This window comes from Orbicella faveolata, unplaced genomic scaffold (assembly GCF_042242905.1).
Source record: "Orbicella faveolata isolate gen_17 unplaced genomic scaffold, um_ofav_v1 contig_47, whole genome shotgun sequence".
NCBI lineage: Eukaryota > Metazoa > Cnidaria > Anthozoa > Scleractinia > Merulinidae > Orbicella > Orbicella faveolata.
The window spans coordinates 14481145-14502601 of NW_028301577.1; the positions used below are offsets into that span (position 1 = coordinate 14481145).

At 37.4% G+C, this 21457-nt stretch overlaps 2 protein-coding genes and 1 pseudogene across 2 annotated transcripts in view; 1 reads left to right on the plus strand and 2 right to left on the minus strand.

Moving 5' to 3' along the window:
* Positions 1–2768: 2768 nt before the first annotated feature.
* Positions 2769–9825, minus strand: LOC110065454 (LHFPL tetraspan subfamily member 7 protein-like). The gene is made up of 3 exons (XM_020772591.2): positions 9695–9825; positions 5512–5916; positions 2769–5021 (listed from the first exon to the last, which is right to left on the minus strand). The coding sequence occupies exons 2-3, from the start codon at positions 5912–5914 to the stop codon at positions 4798–4800; spliced, it is 627 nt and encodes a 208-aa protein (XP_020628250.1). The 5' UTR covers positions 5915–5916; positions 9695–9825; the 3' UTR covers positions 2769–4797.
* A 290-nt stretch (positions 9826–10115) lies between these two features.
* LOC110065452 (A-kinase anchor protein 10, mitochondrial-like) overlaps positions 10116–21457 on the plus strand; it is a 98618-nt gene continuing 87276 nt past the window's right edge. The window contains exon 1 of the mRNA XM_020772588.2: positions 10116–10332. Within this exon, the coding sequence (XP_020628247.2) occupies positions 10299–10332 (34 nt within the window). The 5' untranslated portion in view covers positions 10116–10298. The remainder of the gene's footprint in view (positions 10333–21457) is intronic.
* On the minus strand, positions 19356–20808 carry LOC149097276 (uncharacterized; annotated as a pseudogene).

Consider the following 21457-nt stretch of genomic DNA (forward strand, 5'->3'; position numbering starts at 1 on the left):
CACGACACTTCGGTCACACTTAGTGCGACCAAAGGACACCGTCAACCCGGCTAAACAAGATGGTGTTGTCTACAGGATTCCCTGTGAGTGCGGCAAAGTCTACATCGGGGAAACAGGGAGATCTATGCAGGAGAGGATCAAAGAACACGACAGGGATATACGACTCGCCCGTACCCAGACCTCCGCCGTTTGTGAACACACCCACGAGACCGGCCGCTATCCTATCTGGAATGAGGTCAAGTTTATTGATCGAGATCCTCACTGGTACACACGTAGGGTCAAGGAAGCTATTCACATAAGACTCACCCTAACAACATCAACAGGGATAGTGGAATTGAAATTACTGAAGCATGGATACCCACGATCAAGAAACACAACAACAGGAGAACGGTACAACAGCGGACCACTGAGGGAACAGCTACTCGCCGGTTTAATGGAACAATAGGAGGATCGAAATGCACCAATCACAGCCGACCTTTGTGATATAAATGATACCGTGCAATCAGTCGACCTTATCGCCTGAAGAAGACTAGCAGTAAGCAGTCGAAACGTCGCGATCTACATCTCAAGTGACTACATCGTGAGACAAACGATAATACACTTTATTATTAAATCTTTTCTCTTCAATGTTATCGGGGTTTTCGCTTATTCACATTAATAACCAACACGAATTGTAGTTGAAGAAAAAGGAAATTATTTTTGTTCAAGATAACTTAAGTGAGGTATATGAAGTCTTTAGCGTTTTATTGTATTAAACACAAGGACTTTGGTAATTGAAAAATAAAGACCGATGTGTATGTTGCCGGTTTGTGATTTTTAGTTCAGTTAATGGGGCGGAGTGTGACATTTACATATATACATTGAGATGTTTTAGAGTGCATAATGTTCAGTGTAATGGTGGCTAGTTATGAACGAGACGAGCCTTGAGTTTTGAAACAGTTCATGAGTAAGTATACTATGCAAATGGCGCGGGATATTTTTATCTTTAGTTAATTACAAAGGTAACTTGATACTTTTGTTTTTCACGAGGAGTAAATTCAATTAGAGGTCACAAATCAGCGCTTCTAGTTCTTAGTACACGTTTTAGAGGAGAGGAGACTATTTAGATTTGAGGCAGTTCCAACGTTTACCATAGTAAGTGCAGGTAATGATTGTTTTGTTCTTGTTGCATGCAAATATAACGAGATATTTTTAATTTTTAGTTACAAAGGGTAATTTGACATGTACTCTTGTTTTTCACAAGGGAGTAAATTCAATTAGAGCTGACAAATCGTCACCTTGTTCCCACGAGATGTTTGCTATCTTAGTTACAAATGGTAACTTAGCACTTTTGTTTTTATATGGGAGTAAATTCAATTAGAGCTGACAAGTTATCAGCTATTGTTCCCAGGATATTAAACAAAAAGGAAGCTTTCATTTCTGGACGGTTTTTACGTCTCTGCAGTAGCAGTTTAATATTTTTATTTGATGGGCATTTTATGACATTCTTTTCAGTCTGATATTTTTAAAGGTAAAAAGTATGAAAACTGTTCAAATGTTCTTTGAAGACTGCAGTGTGGCACGAAGTTAAAGTGCAATTTAATTAAATCAGACTTTCAACGTGTCAGAGAGGTTTTTTTTCTCTTTCTTTCTATTTTCGGTGAAGTAGTGTTGTTTCGTTGTGTTTTGTAAGAAGGGTAAACTTATGACTTGTATAAAATGCGAAAGGTTCTCTTAACTTGAGTATTTTTGAGCAAAAATTCTTCTTGGGGGCTGGAAGGGCTCCCGAGGGGGTACTCCCAGAAAAATTGGGTTTGGGTGTGCGGCCCGCTTCCCAAAACACTTACCCTATTTATGACCAAAATCTGCGATATTCCTTACCCTATTTAAGACCTGACCGAAAATTCGAAACCTTATTTTCGCCCTGACCCTTAAATCAAAACCCTGTTTCAGACCTGCGTTATAATTAGCTCCCTAGTTCAAACCAATGTTAAATTACTGTAAACATATAGATTTGTGAAGGGCTTCTGTTGATTTTCTTTTCGATAATGACGAAAAAGTGGCCTGTTCTTAAAGCATATCCACATCAAGGCTAGAGTGCAAAAACCATACCCTATTTATGACCAAATTCAGCTACAATCGATACCCTATTTATGACCAAAATGGCTGAAAAACCATACCCTATGGGGCCGCACATACCTATATAGCCCGTAGAAGGGCTATGTGATTGGTGAGTGAGGGAGTTATGCATGTGCGCGTGTCACACCAATTACAGTGTGGGTTGTATCAAAGAACGAATCAAATTGCCTGTTAGAAAATAACATGGTATCTACATTAATCTGGAGACGTGTCAGATTACTGTAGTTTGTTCAGTCAAACATTTTATGTCTTACTATTTAGTTATCTTACCATTACTGATGTAACATCGTATGTACATCATAAATTCTCAGTCTTTTTTGCTGTACATCGCAGCCAAAAATACTTGTCAACTCAATCAAATCATTACTGTAAACAGTTCCATGAATGCTCCTATCTCTGAGACTTACAGTTCACAAAAAAATTACTCTTGCACGCCTTGCATGCCTATGTTTTCTCCCAGAGTGCATTTTGCTTCCACCGGAGAATAAATCGTGCTTTACATCATCCAAAGGAATGCCGTATGCCAGCATCAAGCGATGACGTATATACTGCTTAATAAAAAGAATAAAATTAAAAACAACAACAACAAAAACAAAACAGTTTTCCTGCAATTACTTACATTAATGCATAGTCTCATGGCTCACACATAGTTCCAATGGTAAGAGTTAACACTCTCCTTCCTTTTTATTATACAGTTTTTATTACTATTTATTTTCCTTTGTTAACATGATTAAACCATTAATTTATATACTCTAAAATTCATCAATTCCTGTTCCACAATTGGGAGAATTTATGGTATTAATGATGTTATCAAAGTTTACAGGGATCAGTTATATCAACCAGAGGACATATGCCTACTGGTATCCAATGGATAACATTTTCTACATTGCATAAAATCTACATATGGCTCAGCTTGTAAACACAATATTTTATGTACTTGAAAAGCAACCTGTCCCTTGCACAGGTAGGCCGAACAGACCCTGCATACAAATAGGGAAAACAGATTTTGGTTACGAAGTCCTGCAATGTTTTGAGAAATTAGGTGTCTATTATATGTGTACTCAATATGTAAGACTACATTATTGCCACACATTAAGTTAACTATTCCTAGAAATTGATCCATCTAAATGGTCAAATAAAGAAAGTAGTATGATGCAAGGGATAATTTAAATGTCTCCAGTTACGACACTGAAATATACACCTACAAAGATGATGCCTTAAAAGATGTTTTTTGTGTAGGTTAGCTATACTTTATTTTCAGAATATATTGTTATATTGTAATCTGTAGGTTATGTTCAACAATACTGTTTTATATTTTTACATGTAAGTAATATGTGGATTTAGCCAAGCCTAACCTGAAAGCGGAGCCCCTGGGCGGGGGTTGTTCAGAGCCCAATTAAGCTAACCCAGGATAAGTGATAATTTTGATTTGAGTTTTGTAACTTTGTAGTTTAGTGTATATTGTTTGGCCATCTGTTTTGAGCGTGAATAATCTCAAAAGTTATACACAAAACAAAACCAGTGAAACACATTATTTTGTATACAAGAAAAATGTATTATTTGGTTAAATTTTTATCCTAGGTTAGCATTGACCGGCCTCTAAACAACCCAGACCTGCCTCCAAGTTAACCTGACATGAACCCGTGATCCTATCGAAAACCAGCACTTGGTCAGCAACTTAAAAAAAAAACGGGTCACCTTGATGAGCTCTAAACTTGAGCCCGCAATATGGTCAGGTGATACTAGTTGGTGGATTCATTGTTTTGATAGGTGTCAGTTGACCAGAACATGGAAGTCCAATGTCAAAGAAGAACAGTATAAACCAAGGTTACATGTCTGTCAACCTATTAACTGAAGTATGGCTGCCACCTTGGGCAACTCCACCATCGTCGTCATGCGTACGTGCCCACGAGCAATACCACCAGCCATGATAATCATGAGAAAATCAATTGATGGGTTTCCTTTTCTTTCCTATACGAGTACTCTGCTTGACAGCCCTTTGGGCTGCCAGAGTTCTGCGACGAACACCCAGACAATGTTGATCAAAATTTGAAAGCCATTTATCTTAATGAGGCATTTCTGAATAATGCAAGTCAGATGAAGACATCCTGTTTTGATACCAATTGACCCTAACTGAACTGGGGTCTTAGTAATTCTAATTTAAATCAATGGATTTTAAAATCTCAAGCAAGGAATGCATGATACAAACTTACAGAGCAAACTAACTTATATTAAGTGTATATGAAACAAGACTGACTTTGAGTTACAACTAACAAATTGAGATCCAAAACATCTGAATCTTGAAATCAGAATCGCAGGTAGTAAGTTACTTTTCCCAAAGAATACCTACATATACGTGTTGAAACAGGTATGACTTGATAGTGGGTTAATTAATTATTTCATATCTTCTATTATAGAGAAAAACAATTTCATTGAGTGTGGCATTTGCCAGACTTAATACTACAAGAGTTATTGTTAATTCATGGGTTAACTAAATACGTTCAGCAGAATACAATTGCATATTTTGGTATCATGTATATAAACAATGTTCTGCACAGCTGGAAATCCCCATCAACAATACTTGGTGTTGTTGCAACTCGTCCACAATGTTTGTCCATCAAAGTACTTGGGCGTGAGACCATAAAAAATGTCTTGTGGAGTTCTTCTGGGTATTGTAAGTTAAACTACAGTTGCTTTTGATCTTGGTGTTGCAACTGAAAGATGGTATGCAATCATAGGACAGAATAGAAGAAGACCTGTACTGACAATAGCTAGTAAATAGCCCCAAGCAATTTGACATGTCCCTGAGTTGAAATATCCACTTGAAGAGCCACACTGCTGCTTAACAAATTCAGAGTTTAAACCGAATGGGTACAAAATAAGGCTGACTAACAGGAGAACCACTGCAAAAGACAATTATGATAGCATTTGGTAATTGTTAATAACATTTAAATGCATTACCATCAGTAGTAGAAGTGGCACACATTCTTATAACATTCAAAATGGCATGAACAATGGGGACAAGGATAAAGTCATATAAAATAAGTTGAAACTAACACTGGTATATAAGAAAGATAGAAAGCTCCTGACAACCACTACATACATGTGTGTTTTGGAAAATATCCATTCCCCCCACAAAAGGACTTTTGCTGTCAGTCATTTGTTTAGCTTCATTCCTTTCTGTATAAAATTTGGCCCTTGTGCCCCAATTCCTCAAGTTTTCCAATGACCTTCCATGGGCTGGAACTGCACATTTGGAAAATAATATTGTCTCCTTTCAAAATAACAACAGCCAAAGTATGGCGTATAAGTTCATGAGGCATAAGGATGCATCTTGTGCCCTCGAAGTAAAATAACTGCGTAAAGACTACTCAGATTTGGTGAGTTAATTACCTGCAATACTCTGCATAACCCCAGCAATTGCAAAGAGCAATTTTCCACAAAGGAATTTCCGACAACACAAAATGTGCGCCAGCAGTATGGCAACCAACAGGAAAACCAGTGCAAGTGCATAAGTATTGACAGCTACTTTCCAGAACACAGAGGGGATTCCAGGAAAAATCCTGTCATAAAATGAGCAGTACCTTACGTCTCTCCATGCATTTATCTCTTGCAAGGTCACAAATTGCTCTTGGAGGCAAAATCGTAACAGTCCAAATGCTATAAACGACTCACTGTTGTTTGTTGACATGGGATCAGGGATGTATTCATGCCAAAATGGTGAAAATAATGCTATAGAGCATGTGAATAGTAGAACAAGGGAGACAATTGTCCACAACACTGAAATGGCTGACATATCTGCATCAAGAGAAAATAAAAACATTACAATTTTAATGACAAGATTCATTGTGAAATTGTTTTTACAGGAAATTCAACTTAATTCTTCCAACAATGGAATTTCACTTTTGTTAATGTTTCCAGATCATGTTATATCTGTGTGTTATACTTGCATGATTCTAATTTGATCTCTAATTTATTTTTGAGCACAAAAGTGTTTCTTTGTTGTTTTGAGTCAAATGAAATTTCTTGACAATTTAGTGGTTTAATTCCAAGAAAAAGCCACCAACATGACATCTAAATTAATAAAACTATAGATTGCAACATTCGCACTTATTTACCGAGGGTTATTAAATTTTCATATACACCAGTGGAACAAACAGCTTTATGTTTTAAGCACAAACGTAAATAAAATCAAGCATTATCACAACATTGAGCAGGATTTACTAAAGCTTGTTTGTGGAGTGACAGGTGGATTAATTTTGGAACACTAAACGATGTTGTATTGGTTTATATTTAATGTGGCCTGTTGCCCAAGGCTTCCTACTCTAAATCGTCTCAAAATTGTTAATTGAAGGCGTTGTGCAAAATAATATTTTTGTAGCTTTGATCTAGAGCGTGCGTGAGCTTGAACAAACAATGAACCATTTGGAAGCACTAAGCATTTTGATTGGTGCATCGATAAAAACCGGAACATGGAACATTCCGGAACATTCCACAACATTGAATAATTATAATAGCACGCTGAACAAAACTGTTCTGGATCGACGTTTTATGACTAAAAATTAAAACAAGCAAAGCGATGCAGTGTAATGTGATTGTTTTAAACCTTATTAAATTCCACACATGGAAAGTTATTTTCATATAGTTCACGCAAAAAAGACTTGCGTTACAGCGTATCTAAATTTGCGGTACGGAAAATTGTGCGATTTCTGAGAAAAAAATAGTTATGGTTTTCATCGACATCATAGTGTTAGACCAGTGTTGTTGTGCGAAGAACATCATTACGTGTTTGTGGATTTTTTGCATGAGTTCCACAAGATGACATAAGGAAGGAGCAATAATCTGTCTGAACAGCACTATAATCCTGTGATGCATCTGCGGTTTAGAGAATCAAAAATTCAAGTTGTGATGCTACCACTGAACGACCACAAGGCAAACCAAACAAAGTTATTTCAAGCTGTTATGCAAGAAAATGCGAGAAAATGGCGAGCTCTTGGTAGATGAGCCCACAAACAGGTCTGGAAATGTTTTTAAAAGCACAAATAGCAGTGTCTGAGGTTCTTGGCTGACAATGCTTTAACACAGCAGTATTCTGTGCAATTGTGACTTGTACGAAGTGCAAGCTAAAGGCAGCTATCTGAAAGATAGAATCAGCAAATAAAAGACCAATCTTGTAGCAAGAACAGTTAAAGAATTCAAAGAAGATAAGTTTCAGAAGACAGTATCGTATTTCAGTGGCCAAATAAGTTGTAAGTCTTTCTCATGCTTTCTTGACAAAATCTTGACAAAAAAATCCACCAACATGTAAAGAGTTCTTTCGCAAAACAACACTCCAAATGTGACTCTTTCTCTTAGAAATCACATGATTTTGCATACTTTTGTGACTCAGTTACCAAATTTGGACGAGGTGTAAAGCAAGCCTTTCTTGCGTGATCGATATAAAAATAAGTTTCCATGTGTGGAATTTAGTTAAGTTTAAGACAATCACGAAATTATATGTGTCACTTTAATTGTTTTAATTTTTTGTTGTAAAACGATGATCCAGAATGGTTTTGTCCAGCGTACTAATAAATTATGAGAAAAATATGTAAAATTAAATGTTCAAAAATTAAATTAAAAATAAACTGGTATTAGCTTGGAATAAAAGACACAAAACAAAACAAAACAAAAAACATAAAAAAAAGAACCAAAAAAAAAAAAGAAAGAAAAATGAAAATGACTGGAACGAGTGATTAGAAGACTAACCCATTCCTTCCAGTCGTTGGCTATCAGTTTAATCACGTGACCGTCCCTTATTCCCAGATTTGGTTCTTCATAGAAAATCACAGGATGGTGGCATTCAAACTCTTTTATCAGGCCAAAAAATATGGGTATACTAGTGTGATTTCTTTATTTAATTCATTACATCAGTTCAAAGATATTTGTTCACATGACTTCTCATGAAGAAATAGTTTCTCCGCGAGATAGAAATAAAAATTCTTCGGCACTGAGTTTCTTGTCTAAACTAGTTTGGACTGCTTGAGCTCTGATAATTTAGTAATAATAACTTGCTTGTTACTCGGGCTTCCAGAAAGGCTGAGTCTGCACTTAGTGGGTCATAGTGCCAGGCATTCTTAGAGGAGAGCACGCAAACCAGGGATGATAATTGCAACATGAAGATGGAACAGTGACAAAAGTATGGCTACTGACTTGACAAGCAACTCTGTATGATGCTCAGACAAACACCGGGAAACCATTGTCTGAATAGTTCATGTTTGTGTTAAAAAACAGATTACTGTAAAGCCACGTGACGCAATTGGCAGGAAAGAAGAGGAGCCTGCACTCATTGTCATCAGTTGAATGAATATCCAATGCTCCCTACCTCTTCCCTACCGACTCTCCTACCTCCAAAAATATATTTTCATATTTCGAGCTCATACCAGTTTATTCTTGTTTATTTTATTTTTGAAAATTTAATTTTACATATTTTGCTCATAATTATTATAATTTTTTGATGTTCCATCATGTTCAGGGTTGTTCCATGTTCCTGGTTTTATCGACGGCCATTTGATTGCTGTACTTTGTCGGTCTTCTAGGTTAATCACAAGAAGCCATTTAGTAGCTTGGACCGTCCATAAAAAACGTGAATTTATTATTCATGAAGTCATTTAAAATATCAACGCATTCAACCAAAGTTATATCGATTCGAAATACAGTTCAACACATATTAAACGGCCACCCTCGGGGAAATGGACAGTGGTCGCTTAAAAGGGGTTGGCCGCTTAATAGAGGTAAAAAAATAGAAAAAACCTCATCGGGACTGGCTGCCTAATTGGGTTGGCCGTTTAATAGGTGGCCGCTTAATAGGGGTTCGACTGTATATTTTTTGTCCCAACGATGTATACTTATTTTCAAGAATACAACTTTTCCGCGCGTGCAAAAACTCTGTGTAACTTGATTGTTACTCGCTTTCATAATGTGGTGGTCAGAGGGCAATGTGTGGTGAAAATTTAAGAGTTTTCTCAAGATATCCCGTTAACACGAAACAGTAGGTGCGACAATCAAATCTTCTTTCTCATATTTCATCGAGCCTGTTAGGACGCTTACGAATAAAGACGAATCGAAATACTGCGGGAAACCTTTCAAAGCTAAATGTTACAAACAAGCCACACGAAAATATTGGATGCCGGCACGCGTATTGAAACACAAAATTTTCAGGTAAAGAGCAGTAGGAAGCTGTTGTTTATTTATAAGATGATTACTCTCGAGTGCCTTGTTCCACATACAGCGAAAAGAAAGTGAGAACGATTATCAACGAATCGCATTTGCACGCATGAAAGACTCTTAACTGTATAACGGGTGTCTTGAAGCTAAATTTACGTTTAGCTCTCGTTAAGTTACAAATTTAATGACGTCTTTGATGCGACCTCGAATATGAGCCAGAAATCGACACTTGAGCGTTTCGCAAACATTGAAATAATGGAATTTCAGCAACTGGATGGGAACCCGCAAAGTGGTGAAGTACCCTAAAATACTGGATACGAAACGCTTAAAACAAATCAACACAGATAAGTAGAATAAACTTAACTGGACGAACCTGCAGACTGAACACAGCTGACGAGCGAGACTGGCGAATTACAAAAGCAATCAGTGTCAGCAGCCGTCCGTATGCGTCGATATCCTTTTAATTACAAGTCTTGCACAACAGGCTCACTCACCCGCGCGACAGGGAAAACAAGACCGTTCTCAATGTAAGCTTACTTTCATCATTGAACAATCGAGATCTATTGTGGCTTTCTGAAATTCGCGGATTTCCGTTCAGGTTGCCACTCAATTTTGATCAAAGATGTTCCCGCTACGAACCTTTTGTTCCGCGAAGACAGAGGTCACTGCGACCTGTCATCTTGATAATATATCTCGTTCTCACACACTCTTTGTTCTGGCAGTCTTTTCAAGTCCTCCCCAATTATTTTGACCGAGAGAATTCCGAACTCGGCCCAGTGGTACGTAATTTGCTCCCGCGTTCAATTTGATGGAGGGCAGCAGTTTATATTTCGAGAGTATCAATGGCTGTCTTCGAAAGACAACAAGGCGGAAATCCCCACATTTCCAAACGTTTTCTTCGATGAAGACAACTTTATCCTCTGCTTTAAAGACTGAGCATTATTTGCCAAGAATATTGAAGAGATTTGTTTGATCGAATGCTGCGATTTTCACGGAAACCATCAGCCACAGGTAAATGCACTGTGCATGCATGCAATTAAATAAATACTGTACACAAGTAAAGTAAGCTAAGTTATCAGCTTTCCGAAGGAGGTTTTCCATGTTACCAAACTTTCTTGCATAACGTCCAGCAAGTGCATTTTGTCTCACTCGATACCTTCCTGTGTATCAATTAATATCAAGGTCGGCATTAATTTAAGGCTTGCATGCTTCTTTAACGTGCATGTACATGTGTTGTGAACCGGCCTCTTTTCTATTCACTGTGAACATTAGCAAAAACAGTCCGTCATTTTTTTGATTTTGATTTAAAAATGTGACATCTCTATAATGATTATACAGTATTTCAGCCAGAAAATTTTACTTGAGTGCCAAAGTGGTCCCTGAAGACCTTTTTTAGGGGCCAATTTTTTAGGAAAGGGACCAATAAATTGAAAACTACAAAAGGAAAAAATGCATCAGGGTACCAAGGAAAATAAAGTAGTTTATAAGGATCTATGATAAAATTTAATAAGTGCTTTTTGAAGTGTTTCTACTCAATAAAGTTTCTTTTGAATTAGATACTAGTATGAAGGATCCATGCATTACAAGAGAGCAATCCTTAGGCATACATAAAGTAGTCAATGATCAAGGGTTTGCAATGCATTGTAGGGTGATGAGGATTAATACTGCAGCAAAGCAAAACGACAGATTGACTTCTATTGTTATGTTGAATGTTTTAGAAGCAAAGATCTTTCAATATGATTTTCTAGAAAGACATAATGTGTGACAAAATAGCCATTATTGATTGTCAACACAGAGAAATGTAGTTCGCCATTATGGCGACTAAACCAGAAATTTTGGTTGCCAAGAATGAAATGTTAGTTGCATCGGCAACCGTATCAGTCGCAACTTTGAGCCCTGGGATGGCTTTTAAAACACTATGCCTGTGTTAAACCCGAAGTCTTGTAAAAGACTTCTCTCGTTTTCCTTTTCTCGTTTTTTCTGGGGGCCATCTCTGATTGCAGCGTGGGATTCCTGCAATAGCACGCTCTGGCGGAAACACTGATTATAACACTAATTTTTTTATATTGTTAATATTATTATTTTGTACAACAGTACTACAACTACTAATTACAGAAGTGATAACTATTTACAGCAGTAATACAACTACTAACACTACTTACTCTAATTAACAATACGATGCAATTACACATGCTACTCACAATACTAAAAGTTGCATAATTTACTCTACAAAACAATACATTTAACCTTTTTAAGTTACGATACTAATACCATTACTGATGCTTCTTACATTCATATTATAACAATAGTAGTATAATAGTATTATAACAATAGTACTGATTTTGCCACTGAGACTGACTATATAATGTAGATTGAATTAATTAGTTTAAATTTCGCATTTTTCAGCTTTCCATTGCAAAGATAGTGCTGACTTCAATTCGAGAAAATTGAAGTTTTTTCCAACATTTTGCAATAATAATAATATTTTTGAGTTTGCACTACTAAAATCCCAAACTTCCGGGTGAGGTTTGGGCTTGTATTTGGGGGAAGATCATAGTCCTTAAATAGTAGCTGTATTTTAGATGGTGTAAAGTTAACTCTGTGTTCATTATTGAACCATTTAAGGACTTTTTGAAAGGAGTTTAGGCCAGCAGGACACTCCAGAAATGCATGTTCCAAGCAATCAGCGTTGTTACAGAAAAAGCAATCTTCACCTTCGGATATTTTGAACCTCTTAAGCTCCTTTTTGGTCACTAAAATACGGTGTAATAGTTTAAAGAAGAATTGTCTCAATTTGTTGTCGGCCAAGAGGTGAGGTATATTTTTGAATAACCTTTCCCATTTATCTTCTATGCCAGAGTAATGTTGGGCCCAAGACTTGACAGCTGTAGGTGTAACCTCTGATTTTTCTTGGAACAGAAGGTAGTAGTCTTTGCATTTCATTTTAGAGAGAAAAACCGATTTTTCAGTGGAAAAGTCAAAAAAGTCAGAATTATCGACAACAGAATTCTTAGGTCTTAGCGTAGAAGAAGCCTTGGATTTGAGGTTTGGTGGAATAGATGCAAGGATTTGAAAAAAGTTGAAAAAATTTGTTGACATATTGTACCTTCAATTGAATTCTTCAAAAGTAAGAAAATTACCATTTTCATTAAAAATATCATAAATGTAATAAATTCCATTTTCGGTCCACCTCTTCCAAAAAAGCAATTTGCCTTCAATGGTTATGTCTTGGTTATTCCAAAGAATAAGGTCACTTTGGTAGCTATCTTGGTTGACCTGGCGTAATTCCTTCAAGTAATCTAGCATTTCTAAGTAGAATAACGATACACTTTTGTCTAACTTCTTTGTATTGTAATTGCACTTGAGTAAGAAGTTGAGACCTCTATACTTATCGAAAAAAGCATTTGGAATAGCTTTCCAAGCATCAGTAGAAGGGTTTTTTTCTAACAGTCTTCCGATCTAGCTTAAACGGAGCACTTTAACTGTTACAGCAAAATTTGGAAAATTAAGACCACCTTTTCTCGTTTCTTGAAAAGGAACTTCTCTTTTAATTTTATCTTTTTTGTTTTTCCATAAAAAATTAAAAAGTTTTGTTTGGTCTCCTTTAAGAACTTCTTGTGGAACAGTTAAAATCAAGGCCTTATATACCAATTTTGAGATTCCTAACGTTTTAGTGAGTAGTTTAATTTGGTTTCCATCTTTTGGAGTTTTAGAAAGAAATTCAGGTTATCGTTTTTATCGCTGTCATGTGAAATGTATGTTCCTAGGATTTTAATTGGATCAACGCAGACATTTATTTCAAGGGGTTTAGTTTTACTGTTTTTCAATGAGCCTATCCACAGAGCCTCTGTCTTTTTGCTGTTTGGCTTTAAACCTGATATATCGCCAAACTTCCTCAATACCGACATACTTTCATGCAAGGATGAGGTGTCCTTGCATATTAATGTAGTGTTATCAGCAAATTGACTTAGTTTAACTTCACAGGAATAAGGTAGTTCAATACCCGTAATTTTAGGATTTTGACGTATTTTTTGTGCCAGAATTTCTACGCTTAGAATGAATAATAACGGACTCAGAGGGCATCCTTGCCTTGCGCCTCTTGACACCCGGAAATAGTTAGTCATGTATCCTCCATTAGTAACCCCGCTCTCAACATCACTATAAAGTATCGTGATCCATTTCCGAATGTTTGGGCCAAAATTGAAAAATTTTAGCGCGTGTTGGATAAAAGACCATTCCAATGTATCAAAGGCTTTTTCAAAGTCTATGAACAGCAATATACCAGGAAATTGACTTGATTCAGTGAATTCCATTAGGTCATTTAAAAGGCTCATGTTTTGGCCGATATATCGTGCTTTTACAAAGCCCGTTTGATCTGAGTGAACCAATTTTGGCAGTTTCGGTTCTATTCTTTTTGCAATGGCTCTAGCAAGTATTTTGTAGTTGACATTAAGCAATGTTATTGGCTGCCAGTCACTTAAAACCATAAGATTATTTTCGTCCTTTGGTATAAGCGATATAATTCCTCGCCTCTGAGATATAGATAGCTTGCCTGTTTGAAAGCCTTCATTAAAAGAGTCGATGAGATTTCTCCATAAAAGTTTGAAGTAAGTTTCATAAAATTCATTTGTAAAACCGTTATCACCTGGAGTTTTGCTGGGTTGGAAGCCTTTTAAGGCATTTAACAATTCGTCTTTCGTCAGGTCATGTTCAAGTTCACTTACTTCGTCTTGGCATAATTTTGGATTTTGTAGGTTCGAGGTGAATGAAGCAAAGTGATCCTCATAGTCGTTTTTTTTTTGCGAGATTCTAGAGGTCAGGAAATTCTTGTCATAATTTTCTATTTCCTTGTTTATCTTAGTCATATCAGAGATAGTTTCACCATCTGTTGTTTTAAGCTGGGTTATAATCTTTTTCTCATGATTCTGTTTTTCCAAATTGAAGAAGTATTTTGTTGGTTTCTCGCCATTCTCAATCCACCTGGTTTTTGATCTGAACATTGCCTCTTTTCCCTTTACAGAATAGATTTCAGTTAGTTCTTTTTTTAAGGTTTTTGAACTCCATTAGAATATCGTCATCTGAATTTTCATTATTACAAATTTCTTTATCTAGCTCTCCTAATTTGCATTGAATGATAATTTCGTGGTTTCTCAAATTGAGCTTTTTCTTTCTGGAATAGGCAATTGTCGTACTTCTTATTTCCATTTTCAGTAGTTCTCAGTATAACTGACGGTTCGCAACGTTTCGGTATTTTTCTTGAAGGGAGGGGTAGTTACTTTTAATTAAGTTAATATACTCATTGTCTTTTAGTAGCGTGTTATTAAATTTCCAATTAAAATGCTATGATTCTTGTATATATAGATCACTTTATGGAAAGTGCGCGCGTACAGTATTTACGCACTTGTTTTTGTATCAGAAAACTTGTGTGTAAATACCATACAAAGCACTTTCCATGTTGTAATTTGTTTATTTTATACTTACTGAGATTTTCACCCTCAACCAGATTTTCACCCTTCATTTGGCAGAACGTCTGAGGGCAAGCACTTTTTTGCTTCTTCAAAAACCGTCTAGTGTAAATATTTTTCATACAGAATGTTCACCTTGTCATGCAAGTCAACGCTTCAGCCATGTTTGATTTGTTTCCCTTGCCCTGCTTCCAGACATTTCTATGCTTGGTAAAACTCTTTTTCGTCGGTAATGCTTACAGTATATGTGCCTTCTTTAAAACTTTTCTTGCCTCTTCCTTCTGGGTGAGGAATTTGCAAAGCAAGCTAACCTTAACGTCTCGTCAGGTTTGTGCTTGAGTCTTTTTGTTTGTCTATTCCTGGATATACCTTTTACTGCGTTTATCTAGAGCGATAGACCTGTTCGAACTTTCCACCACTGTCTGTGGTTTATAGCTAATTTGTGAGAAAACTGGAGTAAACTTGTGGAAACTCTACAAACCTCTGTGCATGAAGATTGAAGAGGCGCCAACAGCAACGCGAACGCTTTGAGAACTGACTGTCTCATTTTGACAGCTGATTTCTGATTGGATGAAATGCTTTTCCCACGTGTGAGAAAGTAGTTTCGCGATTGTGATTGGATGAAGAAATGTCTGTATGATTTTTTCATGCAATCAATTCTATCCGAAAATCTAAGTAAGTATGAAGTAAATTCAATTTGTTGATAGCCACAGGTGTGACTAGTACATAGTTGACAGTGCTGTATAAAACATACCTTCACATTTTTTAACATAATGATTTTGAATTGTAACTTCATTTTAACTGATTCAAACCAGGAGATATCTTCTGACGACAAAATCTTTTTGAGTCAGAAAGGAGCACCAAAACGATTAGTTGAGATTTTGGCTTCAAGTAGATCAGTTCACAGATTTTTCTACCACTTAGCGGTGCAGTTCCTGTTATTATTTTTCAATATTTGTCATAAGCAAACCCAGAAAAAATTAAAATACTGACGTAAAATACACGCCTATAATCTATGTGCAAGGTATTTTAGGCTCCATAACACAAAAAATAGCCCTTGCATGCTATTTTGCAAAACTTTTCCAACAGGCAATCACTCAGCAATGTTGTAAGAATGTAATTGTTGTTTATTGTGGTACTGTTATAATGTAGCAATGAATCAGTTACATGCGTGCCTGTTTTTTTTTTTAGGTGGGGGGGTCGGGAAGCCCTTATCAGGGATGGGTTATTTACTTCTTTGTTAATGTAAACATCTGAATGTGTAAAATGAATGAGAGATCTTTGGTGTGACGAATTTGTGCACTTGCATGAAAATAACAGTCAATATCGAGACACTAACAAGACAAGTTCTCTCTTAATTATGCAAGAAATATGGCATTTTTATATTTGGAAGGAGGATGTACCATAGATGTGCCCTGATAGAGCAGTAATGTACACACAGTCGGAATGGGGACACTTGTTAGAATAGGGGTGCTTAAATAATAAGTGTGCTTATTGACTTAGATTATGAGGATGCCTATTTTAAACCAAAAAAGCCTTCAAAGGGGACCCTCGTGGGAAAGAGGGAACTAGATCAAATCATTACCTTATAAGTTAACAATTTATAATTAATAGCATTATAATTCAGATTTTATTTACACTGTGGCAAGTACACAATCTCCATGCTGTAGAGGATTTTCATATCTAGGAGTGGAATGCCTTTGGTCATGTAATGGATTTTTGGATATCACACAAAACTTCACAAAATTGCTTATAGATAGCCAGAATTCAATTTTCCATAACAGCTTTTAATTAAAAATAGGTCCGCAATGTGTGCTTGTGAGCTTATGCTTAGTTTTGCTCCATTCCGTGAGAGTTTGTTTTTGAGTTATTTTTTTGTAAAAAAAAATACCTCTTAGTCGGTGGGTCTGGGGTATGTTATCATTGGGTCAATGGGTCAATGGGTCAATGGAAGAGTGAGGGATTTATGTATGTCACACCAATCAGATTGGAGCTACTATAAACAACCGATCAAATGGCTGCTTGTTAAGGTGAATCATGTGCGTGGAGATTTCATCCTGATTTTAGAACGGCCATCTTTGTTTTTCTACAAACAGAAGCAGGTGTTCTTCTGAGACTTCTGATGCTTCGTTTGCTATGGTTGAGCCCAGGACTTTGAGGATGGGTTTCAAAAGAGTTCAGAATTCAATAATCAGCCGAAGAATCATAGTCTTTGGAATACACTAACATGTCATCAAGGCTTTGCCCTGGGAAATTTTGAATAAAATGAGTCTTACCCGCTCAGTAACTTGGTGAATTCTAGGACAGGAACGATTGTTTTTAGTGCAAAATGCACTATTGGGATTTCGTCCATGATGGTACATGTTGTTGTTGTGTATTCCCTAGGCTCCCATCAATATTATTTGCATGACGTGCAGTTCACAAAAAAAGAATTGAGTCCAAACCATATATGTTTGCGCAAAATGTTTCAGTTTGCGAATGCAAGTTTCATTTAACCCATTGACGCCTGAATGACCCACCCCTAATTCCATGGCGTTTTTTGGAATATTTCAGAGCAAGCGAAAGCACAAAAATAAACCATATGCGCAGTAACCACAGGCTACACAAGATCAGGTGTCAAGACACCGTTTATTTAAAGTTGAATAAATGAAGGGCCGAAATTTCAAAAAAAATATTGACAAAAAGAACTCAACCTGATGTGTAAAACTGATAAGAAAAACAAGAAATTATATTTTTTCTTTACTGTGCGACAAAATGTCCCACAGAAGTTGAGAAAATTGAATGTGTGAAAATGAGTTAATTATTGACTTTGGAGGAAAAAAACGAAACCAAATAGTACAGGATTTCATTCTTGTACTATAACGGCTAACATTTGACAAAGCAACGAAAAATAAAAGCAAAGAACTCGTGTAAAAATCACTCTGAAAACAAGAAATCAAGTAATTTTTTCACAGCGCGACGACATATTACGGCGCTGCGAAAGAAAGATGAAAGTTGTAAATGAAAAAGACGACAAAAACAAGCCAATTATTTTGAGATCGGTCGTATTTCAACTGTGTTAAATTACTGTCACAGTGGCCATTTAGTTCTTTTCTTGGCAGTTCTGTAGTAGCTGAATAAGACTCCAAAAAATACTTGAACAAAGCGAATAAACTAAATAAACAAACTGCCTGGAGGTCACTGTAAATTAGATATGCAGAAATCCAGCGTGCAAGTTACTGTTCACTTTTGAAACCTAAAATTCCTTAATACAGGGGACAAAATGAAAGAAATGCAAAAGGAAGTTTAATAACAATGAATTTTCATTCAAGCTGAGGCGATGAAACCTATTTAAAAGGAAAAAAATGTTCAAAATTTCGTAGACATGCTTTGCTGCATGACTGCATGTTCAAGTTATTCTTCACGCTAAAGCAAAAGCTTGAGTTTTTGCCGACTGCTTTTGCAGTCATTTTAACGCCTGTGGCTTTACCAATTGTTCCAAAAGTTGAATTCAACTTCAGAGTAATAATGTACGTTACCATTTTTGTTTCTTAAGTCCGAAAAGCTGCTTTAAATCTGTGATCTGTTGTCAAAACTTACTTGAAAGGGCTCTGATCTTCATGTTTTCGCGGTGCTTGAAGTTCAAATATGAATTACTTCATATATACTTCACATCATTTCACCCCTCACAGGAAGATATGAACTCAATTAATTGACCTCGCTTCCAATGTGTGGCTTCATAGCTCAGTTGGTAGAGCATCACACCAGTATCGCGGAGGTCACGGGTTCGAATCCTGTTGAAGCCCTGAGTTTTTCAGGCTTCTCCTTTACAATTGCTTAAATTGGAAAATTTACTGCGATGATCATTCTTCACTTTCATCTACAACTGCAGTTCAAATATGAATTACTTCATATATACTTCACATCGAATCAGTCACTCTTGTTCACACGGTCAGAATAAACAAACAAGAAGCCAATCTAGCAGCATACAGTCTAGAAACTTTAACTTGATATAAATATTTGGACATCTCTTTTCTTAGTGTCTTCAGCGGCATTTTAATATCTTCCGTTAACAGAAATTCTTAAAAGTGGGAATTTTTAGCAGAGATTTTCTTAAAGGTTTGTGGTATGGAACCTCTTCAACTATTCCTTAGGACTCAATTAGAGGAGACTTTGAGGTGACACAGTGGTTCTTCCTTTCATGAAACAGATTCCTTGTGCAGTGTGGCGTAGTATAAACAAGACCAAACAATAATAACACAATGGTTTTAATAAAGCTCATAAAAGCCCACCATTACTAGCCGTAATACAACAACAACTACATCTGGGATACATCATAAAAGCTCATAAAAGCCGCCATTACTAGCCGTAATACAACTACAACTACATCCAGTATACATCTCATTCTACTGCGCAAGCCCAAAGGGCCTGTGACATCATAACATTGTTACATCTCCCTTCTTGAACAAACAAAACAAGGAAATGAGGGGACGGTAGGGTAGGCAATAGACGGAAGGACAAGAGATTAAACAAACAAATCTAACAGTGTTCCCTGTTCAGAGCTGTTTGAAAAGCCTTTACACAGGATTCCTAGGTGGTGAAATCCCTGAGGTAAGCAGGTCTCCTAACAATCCTGCCAGTTCTAGTAGAGACAGGGGGCGGAAACACTTGGCGAAGCTGGCTGTAAATCTGGCTGTGAAACATCTGGTAACTGCAATGCTGAAGGTTCAGGGGACACCTGGAGTGTCTCCTCAGTAGGTTTCCTGGCGGGGAGTAGAGTTTTGAGCATTGGCCTTCAATTTCTTCAGTGTCTTTGTCTGGCATCGCTTGAAAGTTCTCAGGAACTTTGTAAAGATGTGAATGGTTTCGGAGGTAGAGCCTACCATACTCTGTGCGGACTTGATAGGGGCGTAGAGCTTCCTGACTACTCACTTGCACTTTAAACCATTTTGAATGACCTGGTAGAGGTTGGACCCACACCACATCACCATCCTTTAATGGCTGCAGTTCTTTAGCACCTCTCTTGAAGGAGAGCGCTTGCTTGTTTTGCGTCTGTTACAAATTAAGATGTACATCAGAATGACTTTTGGCTGAAGCATGTGGCTAGCCATGGGTAGTGTGGTATGGGTTCTCTGTGAGAAGAGACACTGTGCAGGGGTGCTGTCCATTCCTTCTGATGGTTTATTCCGGAAGTCCAGTAGAGACAAGTGTAGGTCATGGCGTTCATCAGCAGCTTTTTTCAAGAAAGGTGAGTCAGTCTAAAAGACCATATCTTGCCAGATTAGGTTTCAGCTTGTTAATAACCGCTGTGGCTGTCGTAGACGTCAGTATATTCAACTCAAAGAAATTATAATAGCAATCAGTTGTAATCAAGTACTGGGTGCCATCGAGCTCGAACAGGTCTGCTGAGTTGCTCTGCCATGGTCATATAGGTATTTTGTGACATTTCAAAGGTTCTTTCCGCTGCTCTGGTTTGTAGCTGTTGCAAATGCTGCACCTTGCGATGAATTCTGTGATTTGCTTGTAGATGCTTGGCCAGTAGAAGGCTTCTTTGGCTCTCCTGAGACACCCCTGAATGGCCAGGTGACTGGCATGTACTTTATCCATCATGCATTGCCTGAGGCTAGATGGTACTACAATGCCCTCACCCTTGAACACAACACCATCCTGTATTGACAACTCTTCTCTGAAGGGAAAATAGACCTGCAGCTGGGAGGGTACGTCAGCCCTTCTCTCTGGCCAGCCTTGTGTGATAATAGGAGCTAATGCCTGGAGCTCTGCATTTAACTTCAGTGGCACTTTTGATTTCCTGCAAGGTTAGTTTTTGAATGGGCACAGACTCTGCCATGTCTACATACTCAGTCTCAACTTCTGTTGGTGATCTTGTGTCAGCAACATTCCATACTTCCTGGGTGTCAACTATGTCTTGTTTAACTGGGGGAAGGTAAGCTCGGCTAAGTAGATCAGCCATGTGCATTTCTGTTTCCTTTCTGTAGGAAATGTCTAAGTCAAATTTCTGTAGATGCAACGGTATTCTCTGCAATCACTTTGGTGCACTCAATAGACTTTTCTTCATAATAGACTCCAGAGGTTTGTGATCAGTGTCAATAAAGATCTTTCTGCCACAGACATAGCCCTCAAATCGCTCAACTCCAAAGACAATTGCTAGTAGTTCCTTTTCTATCTGAGCGTAGTTAGTCTCAGTAGGCGTCAGAGCTCTGGAGGCATATGCCACAGGGTACCCATACTGCATCAAGGATGCCCCAAGACCACTCATAGAGGCGTCTCACTGGAGTACGGTCTTCTTTTGGGGGTCAAAGAACTTGAGCATGGGTGCCTGGGTTAAAACCTGCTTCACTTGATCTAGACACTGGCCATGAACTTCTTTGTCCCAGACAAACTCATTGTCCTTCTTGACAAGCTCTGTCAGTGGTTTGGCCAAATCTGCTAGGTTGGGAGCAAACTTCTGTACGTAATTTATCATGGCTAGTACTGTCTGGACACCTGCCTTGTCCATTGGAGGTGGCATTTCATTGATAGCTTTCAGCTTGTTTGGATCAGCCTGGAGACCCTCTGACGATATGATGTGGTCCATGTAGCTGACTTGCTTCTGTCTGAACTGTATCTTCTCTGAGTTGAGCTTGATGCCCTTCTGCTGACAACGGTCGAACACTTCTCGCAGGTTTTGGTCA